The sequence below is a fragment of the Salminus brasiliensis genome, chromosome 10 (genome assembly GCF_030463535.1).
Source record: "Salminus brasiliensis chromosome 10, fSalBra1.hap2, whole genome shotgun sequence".
In the NCBI taxonomy this organism is placed as follows: domain Eukaryota; kingdom Metazoa; phylum Chordata; class Actinopteri; order Characiformes; family Bryconidae; genus Salminus; species Salminus brasiliensis.
This window is the reverse complement of record NC_132887.1, coordinates 36,260,519-36,274,794: the sequence shown is the minus strand read 5'-3', so window position 1 is coordinate 36,274,794 and position 14,276 is coordinate 36,260,519. Positions and strand designations below refer to the sequence as shown.

Sequence of the window (14,276 nt, the reverse complement as noted above, 5' to 3'; positions counted from 1 at the left end):
TAATGCAAAAAAAACACACATGCTGATTATACTGGTTTACATATTCATGCCTGCATATTCAAGCTGCCCAAGACCTCTGCACAGTACTCTTAATGGAACCCTAAAGGAAAAGCAACAGTATAGCCTTAAACAGGAGAAAGACAAGAGGATCAAGTGACAGGTTTGTCCATTGTTCAGCTAATTGGTATCTATGAGAGTGATGTATTTTGTGTGATGAGATTTGCCAGCCCTTTCTCTTTGTCTTGAGGTACACTTAGCCTAGCTGCTTTTCACTTACACCTGAGAACCATCGCACTGAAACCTCCCTTCAACCCTAATTATCAACCTCCACGGCCTGACAACCTAAAGATAGGCCTTCCCACTGTACTGCTCCAGAAGGCGGCCCGGTCAGTTAATTACGTTCAGGAAGGTGTCTAGTTGCTATTTACGCTTTCCATGTACTTTGAGGCTTTTCTGAATATTTCATTGTATTTTGGATTCAGCACCCAAACGTTGGGTCTCTCCAGTCTCCCATTATTATCTCCCAGTAAGTGCCATTTCTCTCATCATTTTTTTTAAAGACCCCTCCAAAACATCCTCTGGGTCAAGGCAGAGCTTTAGGGCAGTGGTGGCTTAGAAGTTAGAGCACCGGGCTATTGATGACAGGGCTGTGGGTTCGATACCCTGGCTTAGCAAGCTGCCACTTGAGCCCAGCGCTCAACGCGGGGACGTGTGTTCACTACATGGATGGTTTAAAGGCGGAGGCCAACACTAATGGTGAATATTTACATTTACATTGAAGGCATTTAGCAGACGCTCTTCTCCCGAGTGCCTTCTGCTTCACCTCACAAGAGGAGGGTCTTCAGTCTGCGTTTGAAGACAGCAAGCGACTCCCAGGGGAAGCTCGTTCCACCACTTCGTGTGCCAGGACAGGATGCTTGTTTTTCATGGATCTTAAGGGATGGCGGGTCAAGCCGAGCCGTACTTGAAGCTCCAAGGCCTCTTGGTACTGATCGCCTTCTAGGACGGAGGGGCCGGTCCAGCCTTGCCTTTGTAGGCCAGCGTTAGGGTTCTAAATCTGACAACTGCTAAAGTTTCCTACAGCTGCCACTCCAGTTAACACACCCTTGGCCTCCAACGACGGCCTTTGGTGAGAATAAACGAATGGATGTAAACGAATGGATGAACGTTACTGAAACATTCAGAAAACGACCTGCTAACCAATAATAATAGGGTTAGGAGCTCATAGTGATGAAGATACAGTACAAGCGAATGTTGGAGTTTGTTGTTCGCAGTATTTTGAAGAAATGGAGGTTGAAGAGCCTGTCAGGCGCTCTCCAGAGGAGAAATGCTAATGTCATGAGGAAGTGTGGGGAGTTATGCATGTTCCCCTGTTGGCCCTCTCCTCAGGCAGGTGACAGGCTGCTGGGATTTCCCAACACAACGTTTCACTGACGTCCGCCATTCCTCACCGCCCAGCACACGACGATATTAAGGCAGCATGTTTGGGTGAAATGGAGCTTATCGGAGGCGCTGAGTGCTCTTGATTTTAGTACCTCGTCCCTTAAAACCACTGAAACCGTGGTCCGGGTGCGCCGTCCTATTAGCCTAGCTCCAGCAGCCATTGTCGCTCAGTGACGTGGGCCGCCGGCTGTGGACAGGGGGGGCGCTGCTGTAGCCGCAGCAGAAGCGGACCTGGGTGAGGACAGCGGAGAGACATGACCGACAGTGACCTAGAGTGGTAGCCACAGATCACCCCCTCACCTTCGCCCACACGTTTCGACAAACAAACCGACCTGGGACGCGCATTGTTTACCCCGTTAGCAGGGTTTTAGCCGGTTAGCTTGCTTGCTAGCTAGCTAGTAGCTAACCAACGAGCGCAGCAGCTACCGCGCAGCGCTGCTCTCACTAAGCCGGCCAGCGCGTGGCTCGGCTCGGCTGTAATCTCGCCCAACGCCGCCGCCGCTTGCATCTCTCTCCCTCCCTCTCTCTCCCTCTCTCTCCCTGACTACACATGGACAAGGCCAAGTCGATGATGGACCAGAAAGGCTCTCCCGGTCCGTGCTACACGAACGGCGTGCACAAGGCGTTTCGGTCCCAGCTGAGCAATGGAGCAGGAGGTCCATACAGCCCAGGCGGCGGCGGCGGCAGCGGCGGCAGCGGCAGCGGCAGCAGCGGCAGTCATGACGGCTACCACCACCTCCACTACGACCCCCAAACTAACGGTACAAACGGGTCGCCGGCCAAACGGTGCCGGCTACGGAGACGGGTGGACTCGTTGAAGAAGAATAGACCACGTAAGTAGTAGTTTTCTATTTGCTTATAAATATGTAGATGCAGTAATCATCATTTTATTGTTTAAACTGGTTTAATAACAGCTACTAATTCGGATTACACCTGAACACAGTGTGAACAGCGTGTAGCAGCTAGTTTAAGGTAATGTAAGATTGGATTGATATGCAAATATCAGATAATAATCATCAAAAAATATTTAGGCAATTTTTTTTAACGTGTTTTATGATGGAGGTAATAATTCGGATTGCAGTGTGAACACTTTAGCGTGTTTACGTGGGTCCAGGTTACTCGCTGCATTAATTATTAAGGTTTGATGTGAGGGGGGGGGGTCGTGGGAATTATTATTATTATTATTATTATTATTATTATTATTATTATTTTTATTAATTTTTTTAATTTTATTTTTTATTATGCCCCGTATTTTATTTTATGTGTATTTCAGTGACCGAAGCTCTGGCCTGTCACCGTCTGAGTGAGGGTTGTTTTGGCTGTAAACTCCGGGTGGAGGAAAGTCACTCACTGTCCCTTTTGTGTTTAATGAAAGCGTTTTGAGATTGCACTCCGCGCTCTCTGATTGGCCGGCGCCGAGTCAGGAGGTGTCGTCAGCATGGCTCCTCTCCGCGCTCAGCCAATCAGCGCTCGACTTGGCCTGCGCCAGGCTGTTAAAGGGACCGTGTGCACCGCCTCTTGAATATGCATGATCTGAACATCTCCTCACTTTCTGCCCATTTTTTCACTCTCCTACAAAACTAAACTGCCGTTCAGCTGAGGCGAGGCGATGCTGACAGGAGATACGTGTTCGTGACAGCCTTTCTTAAGCCTTTACTTTCTTTGTAGTCAGTTTCTTTTACAAAAGGCTGCCTGGAGAGCTAGATCTGCACCTGAGCTGCAGCCTGATCATCACAATGAAGCTGAAGAGCGTTAAGAAGCCAGGTGAGTTGAAGCCAAGCTGCTGGGAGAGTCCTCCTGAACCACTGACTGTTAATTGAATGGAAAACTGTGGTTAAAGCTGCGGCTGCGGTGAAGTCAGTGGTCATGCTGGTACTGCAGGCTTGTCAGATCTGAGTTTTTACAGACTGCACGCTACAGGCATGTCCCAACTGGCACCTGGTGGCACTAGCGGACCCAAACACTGTTACTAATCACTAGTTTGTAGAAGAATAGTGTCGCTTTGGCAGCAGTCTCTAGGCCGGGCCAGCTCTCCAGCATTCCACAGCACCATCTCCTCACTTTATTGGTGAGTGTGTGTGTGCTCGTTCAGCAAAAGTGACTATTGTTTCCTTTTCCCAGCCCACAGATTTAGGCCTGCATGTGAGTGACAGAGCAACACTGGAATTCCTTGTCTGTTCAGATTCATTAAAAAGATTCAGTGATTTATTTTTTTCCCCCTCTCCATTGGTGCCCACTCTCCAGCAGTGTGTGCATTCTTGTCAGCGTCTCAATCGCTACGTTTAATCAGTCTTGGGCAGTTCTGCACAGTTATAGATTAACTGAACGAGACTTTTCCTTACAGCTGTGCAGGCTGTCATGTCGCCAGCGAGGCTGCAACTGGGTTGTGAAAAGGGCCGCTTACGAAAGCCATGGCAATGGCCCGAGTCTCGCCGGCTAACCTAATTCCACAATCACTTGGTGTTCGCAATGTTCGCAAGGCAGCCTGGGGTCATGTCACCAGGGTCCGTCAAACGTTTGGGCTCGCCCGGCCTTGTTCTGAGGTTCTGTTGAACGAGAAGGGTGCAGTTCCTGATGTTCCTTTGCAGGTTCCTCCTAGACCAGATGCTTTTTGGAGCCATTAACTAAAGCTTGTCTCAGCAGAGTTCAGTTCGTCTTGATAGTGTTCAGTTAAATTAGCTGGTTTTGGGGCTTCCCGAGCCAAACCTTTAAGCCCAGTCTGCATATTTCTGATGAGGGTTGAGTTTTATGACTTAGAAGACCATGGTTTGAGGTTACCCTGAAGAATTCGGAGGTAGTTCTCCCATCTTCATTCTTCCTTCCTCTTACTATGAACCAGTTCCACTGGAAGCAAAATAGCCCCAGAGCATGTTAGAGCTACCGCCACCATGCTTGGGGTTGAATGCCTCGCCTTTTCTCTTCCCAAAATATACCTCTGGTCATTGTGGCCAAACAACTCTCCCCTAAAACCGTCCACCAGAATGTCTTGTTGACGTCCACATGGTCAGCTGCACACATTTGAAGGGGTGGATTTTGGAGTAGGAGCTTCTCGGCCCATGGCGGTGTGATACTGTCTCATTCTCAGTATGCATGTCTCTCACTCTTGTCTGCCTCCCTCACTTTCAAGCTGTGTCCCAATCCCTGGAGTCCTTCGGAGGCTGCATTCCAATACCGATTGAGTCATAGGCTGTCCCATTTCGAAAGGCTCCTTCATATACGGCCTAAGAAACACGTCCTTGTCCATGGCAGCCAGATTCGTTGCGTGCCAACGGCATCCGTCATGATACAACGGTAAGGGCAGGAAAAGCAGTGCTGTGGTGTGGCCCAACGGATAACACCGCCACCTGCTGGTGAGCTACCACACACATGTGGGAGACTGGGGTTCGATTCCAGATCCAATGTAATACGACTACGAAATGACGGAAATGTGAACGTAGAAAATCCGGGTATGATTTCAGTCCAGCCTTAGCGGACTACACAGCCTTCGTATACCGCATCCTTTGAAGGATGCAGACCTTGAATTTGGACAAGCCTCCCTCCCACACTCTGCAACCCTGTTTACACCTGGTCGCTTCATGCGTCTTGAGTATCAGGATTATATCTGGAGGATAACCTGATACTTGAGTGTAAACCGGAGACAAATACGATCCCTCAAACCATTTCGGGAGACACATTTGAGCCACACACCTCTCTCCCACCCAAACCCCTCCCAGTACAACCCAAACACCAATAATAATTGCAGCACAATGAGCAAATTTGCATATTCCATCCCACACGGCAATCGGATTTCAGTCTGGCTAACCGGAGACTCATTTGACCACCAGGTTTAAATGCATGTGATTAAAATCTAATCAGGATACAGTTCAAATACTAGTCTTTTGAAGTGACCAGGTGTTAAGGGGGTCCCTGTCTACCTCTCTTACTTCTGTCTGTCTGTCAAAAACATTTACTTACCCAATCCTTTCCAACACACTGCTCCTCACATGGACACACACACTCCTGCCAATATTTTTCTCTCTCTCTCTCTCTCTCTCTCTCTCTCTCTCTCTCTCTCGCTTGCTCGCTCACTCGTTTACTGGCACTGGCACACTCATTTGGGGAGGGGGTTTAAAAAAAAAAAAAAAAAAAAAAAGGACCTTTCACCCACATGGGCAGTGCGCCTCCTCTCATCGTCAGCGTGTCACACCACCCTGCTCCCCGTGCCAGGTCACCCTCCACTGCTTCAGGCCATTCACCCCTGGCCTGGTCCGCACGCTCTGAAACCTCACCGCCATTGTTCTGAACATTATCACAACACCGCAGGACACATGCGATTGCTTAATTAGTCCAGTTGCGCAAATATGGTCCTATCAGCGTTACACATTTACAGCACTTACTGAAGCTAGATCGGGCGTCCTAAACCTTAATAACCCGAGGTTATTCAGGGCTTCTGACCAGTTAGTTCAAGGCCTGCTTATATTTACATCTACAAGGCTTTTATCTATATGTAATATTTCCTAATATGTCAATTATATCAAGGTGACTGCTGGGTTTTCCGAGGATTTTTGGCTCCAGTAATTTCACAGCAAACTTGGCTGGACGATATGTATCTACCAAAGCGCGCTCGTGCTTCTGACAATGGCCTGCAATGTGCGAGGGTGCTTTTTGTGCGTTGGTGTGTCCAAAATAACGGCCGGCGAATGCCGCGTGGCGTCACGGAATAGCCGGCTCCTATATAAGGGCTAAAGGAAGCAGGGTGTGCGAGTGTTATCTGAGACGCTGCCGAAACAGGATCGCTCTGAGGTTGGACGGAAGCCTGTCAGCTGTCCAGCTCGGCGTGCACAGGAGGTCATCTTACACTGTTATGGCTCTTTATTTGACGTGCATATTGTCTAGATCCGTCACGCTCATCTGAATAAGAGTATGGCAATATATCTGTACCCAGTGTGTGTGTAAATATAGCCAAAACAATATGATGAGGTGAATAACATAGATTATCTCAAAAAACAACTGGGTAGATGGTCAGTGTTCAACAGTGGTAACAGTGCGGCCGGTTCTCCTGGTCGACGTGTTGGAACTGGGCCTTGGACTAATGAAAGAAGGTTGCCTGGTCCTGTGAGCCCTGTTTTCTCTTGACCTCGTCTGGATGTAAAAGAAGGTCCACAGGTTGGTCCAGAGGTTACCTGTTGGTCTGATCTGTGTGGATCAGGATTTGCGGTGACGTCTTCATGCTCACACAGAGCCTGAAGACGTCAGAGAGGGCTTCTAGAGTGGGCTGTTTTGACGACACACAAGGAACAACAGTATAATCAATGGTCATAATGTTGTGGCTCGCTGTGTGTGTATATAAGTCCATTAAGTCCAGCTTGTAAGGAGCTTCATTACCCTGTTGTAGAAGACACCCTCTTTAAACGTTGACTGGTGTTGAGGCTTGTTTTTTATCGTTTTTTATGACTCCTAATTTAAGGTAGTTTGGGCAGGCAATGCTGCACAGTGGAAAGGTGCACCACCATGCTTGACTCACCTAAAATTTCTTAAAAATGGTAAAACCCGAAAGCTGAAAACACTGGGCTTCTGTGGTATGGTGTTCTCCTGACTTGTGGGCGTGGATTGCGTTTGTTAGTGCAGGTTTTGAAGAGTGGGGATTCTTCGAGTCTGGCCTAAGCCTAAGCATTCCGATCTCCTTACTTTATTCCAAGTAATTTAGAGCATTTCTATTGGTCAGTTCGTCCAGCATTATTTACACAGAGTATACAAAGGCTACTGGTTTCAAAAACAGACAAAAATGGAGATATGTTTTTCATTGGACATCAGTGATGTTCTAGTATCAGCTTGAAATATCGGTCAGATCTAAGCATCTGTCTAATGATAATCAATAGTGTCAGCCTTTTATTTTATTGTCTTTTTAATTGGGCGTTTCTGATTTCATTCTAGCTAGAGCTGGACGATATGGAAAAATTTAATATCACAATATTATATTTGTAATGAAACATGCAGATAATGAGTGCTCTTTAAGCACTGACGCTATCCACAATACACTCATAAAAGCATCTAGTGTAATATTGTCATATTGCCCAGCTCTGATTCTAGCTGATGTAGGTTTTGTCCTCCCATTGCTCATATCATCGCTGTTTGTTTGGGTAGGCCTGAGTGAAGCATGGTCATGTCAGGTTACTTCAGGTCGGGTTTTCCAGGAGCAGCATGAAGCTGAACTTTGATTCCACTCAGCTGTCCGGCTTTGGCCAAGCGACCTTTCCCCGTTTATGTCATGTTGTGTAATAATTTCAGCTGCTTACACAAGGGCACGCACTCTGCGTGTCTGACCTTGGGATTTCCAGTTCAGTCGGTGGTGTGTGTGTGTGAGAGTGTGTGTCCGTCTAGTGGTCTCTTGTGTCTTAGCACTACTTTAAAGAGGGATTCCTCCAAGGTTTCTAGATAATTCAGTCATTGGGATGTAAACGAAGGGGGTGATTGGAACCAGGGATTGGGATGTTCATAACACAAATATAGCCATTTTATGTATTATCCAAAACCTGGTATGTACTATTTATAATCTGAAAAATGTCACTATTGATTGTTGCGTTGGATTGGAGCGTTTACAGCAGGCATGGACTGTTCTGGTCCTGCACAGTTTTGTTCCTTTCCTGCTCAAGCACACCTGATTTCAACTCTACCTATTCATTGGCAGGCTTTGTAGGAGCAGGGATATCTGCAAACGGTGGCAGTGGTGGCTCAGCGGTTAGAGCGCCAGGCTATCGATAACAAGGTTGTGGGTTCGATTCCCGGGCTCGGCAAGCTGCCACGGTTGTTGGGCCCTTTACCCTCTCTGCTCCCCAGGCGCTGGAGTTGGCTGCCCACCGTGTGTGTACTCACTGCCTCTAGTTCACTTGTGTGTGTGTGTGTGTGTGTGTGTGTGTGTGTGTGTGTGTGTGTGTGTGTGTGTGTCAAATCAAATCAAATCAAATTTTATTTGTCACATATATAGTCATACACAGTATAACTTGCAGTGAAATGCTTTTTTGACAGTCTGCCCACATCAAGCTATACAATAAAAATCTACATTTAAACATTGTGTGTCTACATTGTATGTGTGTGTATATATACATACATATACATATGTACATATTTATCTGTATGTGAGTGTATGTGTGAGTTAAAAAGAAATATTTTCATTGTTGTCCGTAGTGTGTTTTCCGTGAGCCATGGTTGTGTATTGTAGTGAGTGAGGGTCCAGTTTGTGTATGTAGATACTTTGATTTAGTGTCCTAAGTCCCTGTCCCCATTCAAGGCACGGATGGCTTGTGGAAAGAAGCTCCTCCTCATTGTCGCTGTGTTAGCCTTCAGGGTTCTTAAGCGTTTCCCCGAGGGCAACAGAGAGAACAGTCCATTGTTGGGATGACTGGGGTCCTTCACAATCTTCTTGGCCTTGGTCCAACACCGCTTCTTGTAGATGGACTGCAGGTCAGGAAACTCCATCCTAGTGATTCGCTCTGCTGAACGTCTCACTCGTCGTAGCGCTTGCCTGTCCTGCTTGGTGCTGTTCCCAAACCAGACTGTGATGTTCCCCGTGAGGATGCTCTCGATGGTGCAGGAGTAGAAGGATCGTAGTACCTTGGAGGGCAGTCTGGGCAGTGTGTGTGTGTGTGTGTGTGTGTGTGTGTGTGTGTGTGTGTGTGTGTGTGTGTGTGTGTGTGTGTGTGTGTGTTCACTACCACAGATGGGTTAAATGCAGAGGACACATTTCGCTGTACAGTGTAATACTGTACTGTACTGTACAGTGACAAATACATTCACCTTATATACCTTATAAACTCTCCTGCACTCTAGCCCCTGTCGCCCACCCGTTTAGAGCCATTAAAATGCTAATTTTAATAGTTAAATATGCAAATTATATATGTATGTATATATGTATTATATATGTAATATTGTTAGCCATCCAAAACACACCGCTCACGCCCATCTAGTCCATCTAGTACGAACATGGGCCGAAAAAGTAGTTGTAAAATCGCTTGTTCTGTCACAACCATCTAATATACATAATCCCACCTACCACATCTTAGCCTCGCCCATTCATATTGCAGTTCTCAGGAGTGCTTTTTTTTAATTTTGACGCTGCATTTGACGCCTCATCAGATGGTTGACTAGTAAATACGGCTTCACGCCGCTCGGGCCCACAACGCATAGAGATCTACAGTGTATCACAAAAAATCGAAACTCCTGAGTTGTCCTATTTGTAAATATGACATTCAAGTTCAATTTACAAGTGGTACAAAATGCATTCCCTAGTTTCCAACAGCATGAGGTACAAAACAGAGCAGCCAATCAGAGCAGAGCTCATTTTATCCTTTATTTATCTATGTATCTTCTTTTATCTGTCTTACAGGTGAAGTAATAAACAGTCTGTTTAATTCCAGGGGATGAGGTGTGGAAATGCTTGTGGAAAAAGGACCATTTTGGGTGCTGTGAGTTTTCATCAAGGGGGACATTGCAGGATATGGGCCTTTTAAAAGCTCTTCAGACGTCTGGTCTGGGCACAGTTCTGAAATAATGGTGCAGAAATTTAAAGAATTTGGTGGAATTCCCCTTAAAAACCAAGTTTGACCAGATAAAGAAGGATGAAGGGGAATTGCTTGGTGAGCTTGAGTGCATTCATTTATTTATTTATTTATTTATTTAATAGCCTCACTTTGCTACATTCATTATAATTCAGTTTGCAGCAGTTTTGGCCTCCTGAGTTGATGCCAGCGGCTAGTTGTGTGTGTGGATGTGAACACTGGCGTGTGTACCTGTTGTTGTGTCTGTCTGTACATCACTCTCCTGCTGAGAATCCTCAACCAGCCATTTTCAGCCCCGCTGTTTCCATAGCAACCGGCTAACTTCTTCTCCAGCGCTCCTTTCCTAGGATGACCGGCCCACGGCATGAAAGGCGCAGCGAAGTGTGTGTGTGTGTGTGTGTGTGTGTGTGTGTGTGTGTGTGTGTGTGTGTGTGTGTGTGTGTGTGTGTATTAACCTACTTCCCGAGATTCTGCATTCACAAGCATTTAATCTGTGATTTTGCTGAAGTTCCCCAAATATGAGAACAGGTCATGAAAGGTTGGACTGACGAATGGTGTGTGTGTGTGTGTGTGTGTGTGTGTGTGTGTGTGTGTGTGTGTGTGTGTGTGTGTGTGTGTTGGCCAGTTTTGGTGTGGTCATGAAGAGTGGCTTACCAGCTCAGCTCTCAGCCAGCTGGCTCCCGTGCTGCATTCTTGCCGCGTTAGTCATCTCGCTTTCACTGACTCGCACTCAAACCTACACGTGTTCCAGAAGCACTGTGTGTTTATATGAAGATCGGTGTAACTTACTTACTGTAGTTCCTGCTGGTTGTCCTGTGATTTCACCCGGCAGTCTCCATGTCTCGCTGTTTAGCGCGTGTTTAATGGAATTTTTAGCTTATTTTGTGCAACTAGTAGCACCTCCAATCAGACAGGGCATTAGATCCACCTCCCGAGTAGTGTTCAGGCCCCCCTCGTGCCAGTAAAACAGGTCTCACTCACTGAGGCAGGTAGGTTGAGGCTCGGGCACCCATGACCCTGTGGCTGGTTCAACGGTTGTCTTTTCTTGGAGCACTTTTACATACCTGGAACCCCATGCAAGATCTGCCTGGAGATGCTCTAAACCAGTCGTCTAAAGACCTCACCATTTGGTCCTCGTCAAAGTTACCCTGCTACGAGAACTGACTGTTCACTTGCTGCCTAATATGTGGATCCCACCCCTTTGACGGTTCCGTTGTAAACAGTTGCTCAGTGTTATCGCTTCACTTGTAGATGGACAACAGTGATACCCAGTCCTGGTCCTGAAGATCTACCATCCTGGAGAGATCCAAACCCCTTAGCTGTAATATTCTGAGGCTCCTCGAGGTCGTCATTACCTGAATCAGGTCCATTATATTAGGGTTGGAGCTAAACTCTGCAGGGTGGTGGATCACCAGGGCCAGAATTGAGCAGCCCTGGACTACAACAGTCAAATATGTCTCTAGGTGGTGTTAAAAATGCACATGAAGCCACAAGACAAGGGTTCAGCTCCAGGGGCCTGGGATTGTGGGTTCGACCCAGTCTTTATCCGTTTGGAGTGTGGTGGGTTCTCACCATGTCCATGTGGGTTTCCTTCAGGTACTTCAGGTGAAACATCCCACCTCCCAAAATCTCACCTCACCAACACACATGGTAGGTGAACTAGCAATGATGAGCTGTGTGTGTGTGGGGTATCCTGTGATAGACTGGCACACTGTCCAGGGGCATTTCTGCTTTGCTCCCAATGACCCAATGACCCTGCAATCCTGACCAGGAAGAACATGATAAGAAAATGGGTGGATGAATGGATGGAAGAAAGACAAGGGTTCCTTGAGGGATGACCGATCCTGGCTCTTGTCCTGGAGTTCAGATCCAACCTGCCTGATGTTCAAATACCCTTCAAGGCCTTAATCACCTGGTTGAGGATTGAATTAGACTAGGGTTGAAGCTGCAGACTGGCTGAGACTGAGACCGAGAGTGAGGCCATGCACAAAAAAAATCCATCGGTCAGGCCCCAAGATGAGAACTTTTCCTGTGTCGGACGTCAGTAAGCTGTGAAATGCCATATCTGCATAGTTTCAGTAATTAGCCACGCTTGCGTAGCAGTAGAGCTTTGATGGCTGCTGTTTTTTGTTCACTGCAGACCTTCTAACACTCTCTCTCTTTTTCTGTCGGTCTCTCCCTCCAGCCTTCCCCTGGTTTGGCATGGACATCGGCGGCACCTTGGTCAAGCTGGTCTACTTTGAGCCCAAGGACATCACGGCAGAGGAGGAGCAGGAGGAGGTTGAGAACCTGAAGAGCATCCGGCGCTACCTCACCTCCAACACGGCCTACGGCAAGACGGGCGTGCGGGACGTGCACCTGGAACTCCGCAACCTCCAAATCTGCGGCCGCACGGGCACGCTGCACTTCATCCGCTTCCCCACGGCCGCCATGCACCGCTTCATCCAGATGGGCCGCGACAAGAACTTCTCCAGCCTGCACACCACGCTCTGTGCCACCGGGGGTGGGGCCTACAAGTTCGAGAGTGACTTTAGGACGGTGAGGATTCGAGGGAAGGTTGAAGGGATGGTTTGGCCAAAAATCGAATTTGCACAATTATCCTTCTTACATCATCAGCCAGCATCAGCCAACCAAGGCATGCTCGGTGTGTCTGTAGTTTGCTTCTTTAGTTTGCATCTGGAGCTACAAGGCTAATGTTGCTAAAAGTAAAGGGCTGTTGAATCGGATTTGGTTGATTTGACTCAAAGATTTGTTCATAGTTTTTTGTTTTGTTTTTTTCCCCATATGGAAACATATTTTTTTAGCATTTAATAATCAGTAAAAGACACTCTGCACATGATTCAAAGATCGCAGGCTATTTTAATGATTGCAATATAATGTTGGGCTGCTATACGGATTTTTGGAATATTGAGACAGACAGCAGCATGTCTTTTTTATTATTATTATTATCATATAGCTCTTATAACCAATTTTATTTGGCCTTCAGCCTTCTTTTTCTCTCTTTAAACATAAACCTCATAAATAAACTAAATTAACACAAGAAATCAGTCAAGATTTGACAGAAATTAGCGACGTCTTAAATATCAATTTCTCGTCTTCAAAAGGCTTATTATTATTGGTTTTTTTTCCATAAATAGAAACAAATCAGACTTATGATTTTGATTCTGAAATATTTAAGATGGAAAAAAACAAACGTTTGTCTTCGGTCTCTTTTTCCTGCACTGCAAACAGCTAATATGTCTGAACTGAAAGACTGGCCTGGCCTATATAAAGCACAAGGCTGATCTGTGGTCGTACTTTGTGGTGTTCGATGTTGTTGAACGATGAGCGGATCTTGCAGACAGGGCTTGCATTTAACCAAAAAAAACAAAAAAACAAAACAAAAAAGCCTTGCCTGCTCAACTTGAAGAATCTTTGTCGGCTGACAGGACTACCTTATTCAGGGGACAGCCTTATAATATCATTTATAGTAGCATCAATTTTAGTTAATTTTATTAATTTTATTTTATTCCAGAGTGGTTACTGTTCTCCTCAGATCACCCTTCCAAACCCCAGGTAAATAGCCTAATGGCACCAGTGCAAAGAATAGGAAGCAAACTCCAGACACCCTATTGCTTTAAGCCATGTGTTCCTGTAGAAACATCACTAGTTGGTAAGAAAGACAAGTCAGGGATGAAAATTAGCATTGTGCCGTCTCCTGATTACAGGAGCTTTACATTTAGTGCTCAAGCAATGCTGACATTATTCATCCCAAGACAAAAATGTACCCCTTTTTATTTATTTCTATATTTATTTATTTACTTACTTATTTTTAATATAACTCAAGTGTTCACTTTTTTGTGTGAGTGGACAGTGCCTTTAACTTCCTTACCTTATCTCTTTCTCTCTCTCCTTTTTTTCTGTGCAGATGGCAGATCTGGAGCTGCTGAAGCTGGACGAGTTGGACTGCCTGATCCACGGGCTGCTCTACGTGGACTCTGTGGGCTTCAACGGCCACCCGGAGTGTTATTACTTCGAGAACCCATCCGACACGCTCAACTGTATTAAGCGGCCCTACTGCCTGGACAACCCCTTTCCCATGCTGCTGGTCAACATTGGCTCGGGGGTCAGCATCCTGGCCGTTTACTCAAAGGACAACTACAAAAGGGTCACTGGAACTAGGTGAGTGTTCAGTGGCCTTTGCTCTTTTGCCTCATTGCGAATGTGTGCATAGGAGTTTCTCAAAGTCCAAAATACCAGGAAGCTATTATTTTATTGATCACCTACTTGGCTTCCTTAGGCCGAGAGTAAATACTGACT

The 14,276-nt window shown here is 46.4% G+C and overlaps 1 protein-coding gene across 3 annotated transcripts in view; it reads left to right on the top strand.

Moving 5' to 3' along the window:
• The first annotated feature begins 1,660 nt into the window (after positions 1-1,660).
• The window catches only part of pank1a (pantothenate kinase 1a), a 30,399-nt gene continuing 17,783 nt past the window's right edge, over positions 1,661-14,276 (top strand). The window contains exons 1-3 of one of the 3 annotated variants that reach the window (XM_072689957.1): positions 1,661-2,276; positions 12,163-12,515; positions 13,885-14,138. In XM_072689957.1, coding sequence (XP_072546058.1) covers positions 1,994-2,276; positions 12,163-12,515; positions 13,885-14,138 — 890 coding nt within the window. In that variant the 5' untranslated portion in view covers positions 1,661-1,993. Of the gene's footprint in view, positions 2,277-3,116; positions 3,208-10,036; positions 10,056-12,162; positions 12,516-13,884; positions 14,139-14,276 lie in introns of those variants that run through there. The other 2 variants (XM_072689958.1, XM_072689959.1) reach the window with 2 other exon arrangements.